The sequence below is a fragment of the Dendrobates tinctorius genome, unplaced genomic scaffold (assembly GCF_039654945.1).
Source record: "Dendrobates tinctorius isolate UK_male_01 unplaced genomic scaffold, ASM3965494v1 ptg000236l, whole genome shotgun sequence".
NCBI lineage: Eukaryota > Metazoa > Chordata > Amphibia > Anura > Dendrobatidae > Dendrobates > Dendrobates tinctorius.
This window is the reverse complement of record NW_027361903.1, coordinates 3,593,849-3,599,848: the sequence shown is the minus strand read 5'-3', so window position 1 is coordinate 3,599,848 and position 6,000 is coordinate 3,593,849. Positions and strand designations below refer to the sequence as shown.

General features: G+C 51.9%; 1 protein-coding gene across 1 annotated transcript in view; it reads left to right on the top strand.

Moving 5' to 3' along the window:
- The first annotated feature begins 1,799 nt into the window (after nucleotides 1–1,799).
- FHIP2A (FHF complex subunit HOOK interacting protein 2A) overlaps nucleotides 1,800–6,000 on the top strand; it is a 91,255-nt gene continuing 87,054 nt past the window's right edge. Inside the window, exon 1 of the mRNA XM_073556593.1 lies at nucleotides 1,800–2,054. Within this exon, the coding sequence (XP_073412694.1) occupies nucleotides 2,010–2,054 (45 nt within the window). The 5' untranslated portion in view covers nucleotides 1,800–2,009. The remainder of the gene's footprint in view (nucleotides 2,055–6,000) is intronic.

The following is a 6,000-nucleotide window of genomic DNA, read 5'->3' as shown; positions in this document are numbered from 1 at the left end:
ATGTCTCCCCCAGGATGTGCATAGAAGTGTACTAATCCCGCTGGAGTCACAGGCATAGCTGTGATTGCAGTGCAAAATAGAAGTAAGTTTAGTCTTTGACAAGCGATTTGCCCAAGGCAGGCTTAAGAAAACCCAGCATGGGTTTTTATTTTTGGAGAGATCTATAGGATGGTAGTGGGGCATTTCGCTCCCTTCTGTCCGAGTCTTACAAGTGGCTGATGGCAAAAGATTCCATTTAAAAACCCTGCAGAAAAGGGCTGGATGTGTCAGTCTTGGTCTGCAAACTTCAGAGCAGCTGGCTCTGCAAAGCTCAACCTGTGTGAAGTAACACAGAGCCAAAGGAAGCAACAACACCTGACAGCTTTCATCATGACACAGCGGTATAGTCGCCCACGGCAAACAGTCTCGGATTCGGACTGTCTTGACACCCCGGTTGCGATCCGAAGGATACCATTTGCTTTCCAGTTGTGAGTTTCTTTTGGATATTAAAGTCTTTTGCTTTGAACTCTGATGTGGTCCCTGCCTATCTGTTGCACTGTACCAACCCCGCTGCACTACACAACCTACAAAAAAGCCACTCACCCTGTAAAGAGTGTCCCCAGGTTAGCTTCACTAGATGTGCAGCGTTGTATCTGAGGTAACGCTCAATGTGCAGTTTGCTGTATGTCCTGTAGGTGGCAGCAGTGTACACCCCATGTTGTGAGTGTAGTTCCGTGTATGTCCAGTAGGTGGCAGCAGTGTAAATCCCGTGTTGTGGGTGTAGTTCCCTCTTTGTCCTGTAGGTGGAGCAATATGCATCCCATGTTGTGGGTGCAGTTCCCTGTATGTCCTGTAGGTGGAGCAGTGTACACCCTGTGTTGTGGGTGCAGTTCCCTGTATGTCCTGTAGGTGGAGCAGTGTACACCGTGTTGTGGGTGCAGTTCCCTGTATGTCCTGTAGGTGGAGCAGTGTACACCCTGTGTTGTGGGTGCAGTTCCCTGTAAGTCCTGTAGGTGGCAGCAATGTAAACCGCATGTTGTGAGTAAAAAAACTGGAGTCTGAACTGAGAAAGTAAATTAATGTGTATGCACAATGTAACACATGCCCATTACACAGCGAAAACAAAAACAAAAAACACAAATGGCAGCAGTATACACGCCGTGCTGTCGCTGCTGTTCCCTGTATGTCCTGCTGGGGGAGCAGTGTGTACACTGTGTTGTGGGTGCAGCACCCTATATGTCATGTAGGTGGCAGCAGTATACACGCCGTTGTGTGGGTGCAGTGCCCTGTGTGTCCTGTAGGTGACAGCAGTGTGCACATCATGATGTGTGCGCAGCACCCCATAGTCCTTAAGGTAGCAGCAGTATACACACCGTGCTGTGGGTGCAGTTCCCTGTGCGTCCTGCAGGTGGAGCAGTGTGCACATTGTGTTGTGGGTGCAGTTCCTTGTATGTCCTGTAGATGGCAGCAGTTTACACGCCGTGTTGTGGGTGCAGTTCCCTGTGCGTCCTGCAGGTGGAGCAGTGTGCACGCCGTGTTGTGGGTAAAGCATCCTGTATGTCCTGTAGGTGGCAGCAGTATACACGCCGTGTTGTGGGTGCAGTTCCCTGTGCGTCCTGCAGGCGGCAGCAGTATACACGCCGTGTTGTGGGTGCAGTTCCCTGTGCGTCCTGCAGGTGGCAGCAGTATACACGCCGTGTTGTCGGTGCAGTTCCCTGTGCGTCCTGCAGGTGGCAGCAGTATACACGCCGTGTTGTCGGTGCAGTTCCCTGTGCGTCCTGTAGGTGGCAGCAGTATACACGCCGTGTTGTCGGTGCAGTTCCGTGTGCGTCCTGCAGGTGGCGCAGTGCTCCGTGCTGTGTGTCGGGCCGGCTGGGCGCCTGTCTCTCCCCCCGCTGTGCTCGGTTCCCCGGGTGTTGTCCTCCGTCTGTCGCGGTGCCCGTGTAGTCTGCACTCTGGAGCGGCGCCGGCAGAAGATCTCGGATTTCTCCAGGTCCTCCCGGGAGAAGCTGCAGCAGCAGAGGGACAAGATGTTCTCCAAGTTCACGTCGATCCTGCAGCAGGCGGTGGAGGCGGTGAGTGACCGGCGGCGGCCAGAACTCCAGCCCGGGGACTCGGCCTATACACAGCGAGGCGGCAGCAGCCGGGGCCTCTCCTGCGGGCGGGCCGGGATCAGAGCAGGATTCCCGGGAGCAGGAGACGCCAGAGGGCGACACTGAGCGATGATGTGGCCGGAACTGAGGCCGAGAGCGAATCACCGAGCAAACCGTGCGGTAATAACAACAGTGCGGTGTGTACAGGGCGGTAATAACAACACAACAGTGCGGTGTGTACAGGGCGGTAATAATAACAGTGCGGTGTGTACAGGGCGGTAATAACAACAGTGCGGTGTGTACAGGGCGGTAATAACAACAGTGCGGTGTGTACAGGGCGGTAATAACAACAGTGCGGTGTGTACAGGGCGGTAATATAACAACAGTGCGGTGTGTACAGGGCGGTAATAACAACACAACAGTGCGGTGTGTACAGGGCGGTAATAACAACAGTGCGGTGTGTACAGGGCGGTAATAACAACAGTGCGGTGTGTACAGGGCGGTAATAACAACAGTGCGGTGTGTACAGGGCGGTAATAACAACACAACAGTGCGGTGTGTACAGGGCGGTAATAACAACAGTGCGGTGTGTACAGGGCGGTAATAACAACAGTGCGGTGTGTACAGGGCGGTAATAACAACAGTGCGGTGTGTACAGGGCGGTAATAACAACACAACAGTGCGGTGTGTACAGGGCGGTAATAACAACAGTGCGGTGTGTACAGGGCGGTAATAACAACAGTGCGGTGTGTACAGGGCGGTAATAACAACAGTGCGGTGTGTACAGGGCGGTAATAACAACAGTGCGGTGTGTACAGGGCGGTAATAACAACACAACAGTGCGGTGTGTACAGGGCGGTAATAACAACAGTGCGGTGTGTACAGGGCGGTAATATAACACAACAGTGCGGTGTGTACAGGGCGGTAATATAACACAACAGTGCGGTGTGTACAGGGCGGTAATAACAACAGTGCGGTGTGTACAGGGCGGTAATAACAACACAACAGTGCGGTGTGTACAGGGCGGTAATAACACAACAGTGCGGTGTGTACAGGGCGGTAATAACACAACAGTGCGGTGTGTACAGGGCGGTAATATAACAACAGTGCGGTGTGTACAGGGCGGTAATGACAGTGCGGTGTGTACAGGGCTGTAATAACAACAGTGCGGTGTGTACAGGGCGGTAATAACAACAGTGCGGTGTGTACAGGGCGGTAATAACAACAGTGCGGTGTGTACAGGGCGGTAATAACAACAGTGCGGTGTGTACAGGGCGGTAATAACAACAGTGCGGTGTGTACAGGGCGGTAATAACAACAGTGCGGTGTGTACAGGGCGGTAATAACAACAGTGCGGTGTGTACAGGGCGGTAATAACAACAGTGCGGTGTGTACAGGGCGGTAATATAACAACAGTGCGGTGTGTACAGGGCGGTAATATAACACAACAGTGCGGTGTGTACAGGGCGGTAATATAACACAACAGTGTGGTGTGTACAGGGCGGTAATATAACAACAGTGCGGTGTGTACAGGGCGGTAATAACAACAGTGCGGTGTGTACAGGGCGGTAATAACAACAGTGCGGTGTGTACAGGGCTGTAATAACAGTGCGGTGTGTACAGGGCGGTAATATAACAACAGTGCGGTGTGTACAGGGCGGTAATAACAACAGTGCGGTGTGTACAGGGCGGTAATAACAACACAACAGTGCGGTGTGTACAGGGCGGTAATAACACAACAGTGCGGTGTGTACAGGGCGGTAATATAACAACAGTGCGGTGTGTACAGGGCGGTAATAACAGTGCGGTGTGTACAGGGCTGTAATAACAACAGTGCGGTGTGTACAGGGCGGTAATAACAACAGTGCGGTGTGTACAGGGCGGTAATAACAACAGTGCGGTGTGTACAGGGCGGTAATAACAACAGTGCGGTGTGTACAGGGCGGTAATAACAACAGTGCGGTGTGTACAGGGCGGTAATAACAACAGTGCGGTGTGTACAGGGCGGTAATATAACAACAGTGCGGTGTGTACAGGGCGGTAATATAACACAACAGTGCGGTGTGTACAGGGCGGTAATATAACACAACAGTGTGGTGTGTACAGGGCGGTAATATAACAACAGTGCGGTGTGTACAGGGCGGTAATAACAACAGTGCGGTGTGTACAGGGCTGTAATAACAGTGCGGTGTGTACAGGGCGGTAATATAACAACAGTGCGGTGTGTACAGGGCGGTAATAACAACAGTGCGGTGTGTACAGGGCGGTAATAACAACAGTGCGGTGTGTACAGGGCTGTAATAACAACAGTGCGGTGTGTACAGGGCGGTAATATAACAACAGTGCGGTGTGTACAGGGCGGTAATAACAGTGCGGTGTGTACAGGGCGGTAATAACACAACAGTGCGGTGTGTACAGGGCGGTAATAACACAACAGTGCGGTGTGTACAGGGTGGTAATAACAACAGTGCGGTGTGTACAGGGCTGTAATAACAACAGTGCGGTGTGTACAGGGCGGTAATATAACACAACAGTGCGGTGTGTACAGGGCGGTAATAACAACAGTGCGGTGTGTACAGGGCTGTAATAACAACAGTGCGGTGTGTACAGGGCGGTAATATAACACAACAGTGCGGTGTGTACAGGGCGGTAATATAACACAACAGTGCGGTGTGTACAGGGCTGTAATATAACAACAGTGCGGTGTGTACAGGGCGGTAATATAACACAACAGTGCGGTGTGTACAGGGCGGTAATATAACACAACAGTGCGGTGTGTACAGGGCTGTAATATAACAACAGTGCGGTGTGTACAGGGCGGTAATATAACACAACAGTGCGGTGTGTACAGGGCTGTAATATAACAACAGTGCGGTGTGTACAGGGCGGTAATAACACAACAGTGCGGTGTGTACAGGGCGGTAATAACACAACAGTGCGGTGTGTACAGGGCGGTAATATAACACAACAGTGCGGTGTGTACAGGGCGGTAATATAACACAACAGTGCGGTGTGTACAGGGCGGTAATAACAACAGTGCGGTGTGTACAGGGCGGTAATAACAACACAACAGTGCGGTGTGTACAGGGCGGTAATAACAACAGTGCGGTGTGTACAGGGCGGTAATAACAACAGTGCGGTGTGTACAGGGCGGTAATAACAACAGTGCGGTGTGTACAGGGCGGTAATAACAACACAACAGTGCGGTGTGTACAGGGCGGTAATAACAACAGTGCGGTGTGTACAGGGCGGTAATAACAACAGTGCGGTGTGTACAGGGCGGTAATAACAACAGTGCGGTGTGTACAGGGCGGTAATAACAACACAACAGTGCGGTGTGTACAGGGCGGTAATAACAACAGTGCGGTGTGTACAGGGCGGTAATAACAACAGTGCGGTGTGTACAGGGCGGTAATAACAACAGTGCGGTGTGTACAGGGCGGTAATAACAACAGTGCGGTGTGTACAGGGCGGTAATAACAACACAACAGTGCGGTGTGTACAGGGCGGTAATAACAACAGTGCGGTGTGTACAGGGCGGTAATATAACACAACAGTGCGGTGTGTACAGGGCGGTAATATAACACAACAGTGCGGTGTGTACAGGGCGGTAATAACAACAGTGCGGTGTGTACAGGGCGGTAATAACAACACAACAGTGCGGTGTGTACAGGGCGGTAATAACACAACAGTGCGGTGTGTACAGGGCGGTAATAACACAACAGTGCGGTGTGTACAGGGCGGTAATATAACAACAGTGCGGTGTGTACAGGGCGGTAATAACAGTGCGGTGTGTACAGGGCTGTAATAACAACAGTGCGGTGTGTACAGGGCGGTAATAACAACAGTGCGGTGTGTACAGGGCGGTAATAACAACAGTGCGGTGTGTACAGGGCGGTAATAACAACAGTGCGGTGTGTACAGGGCG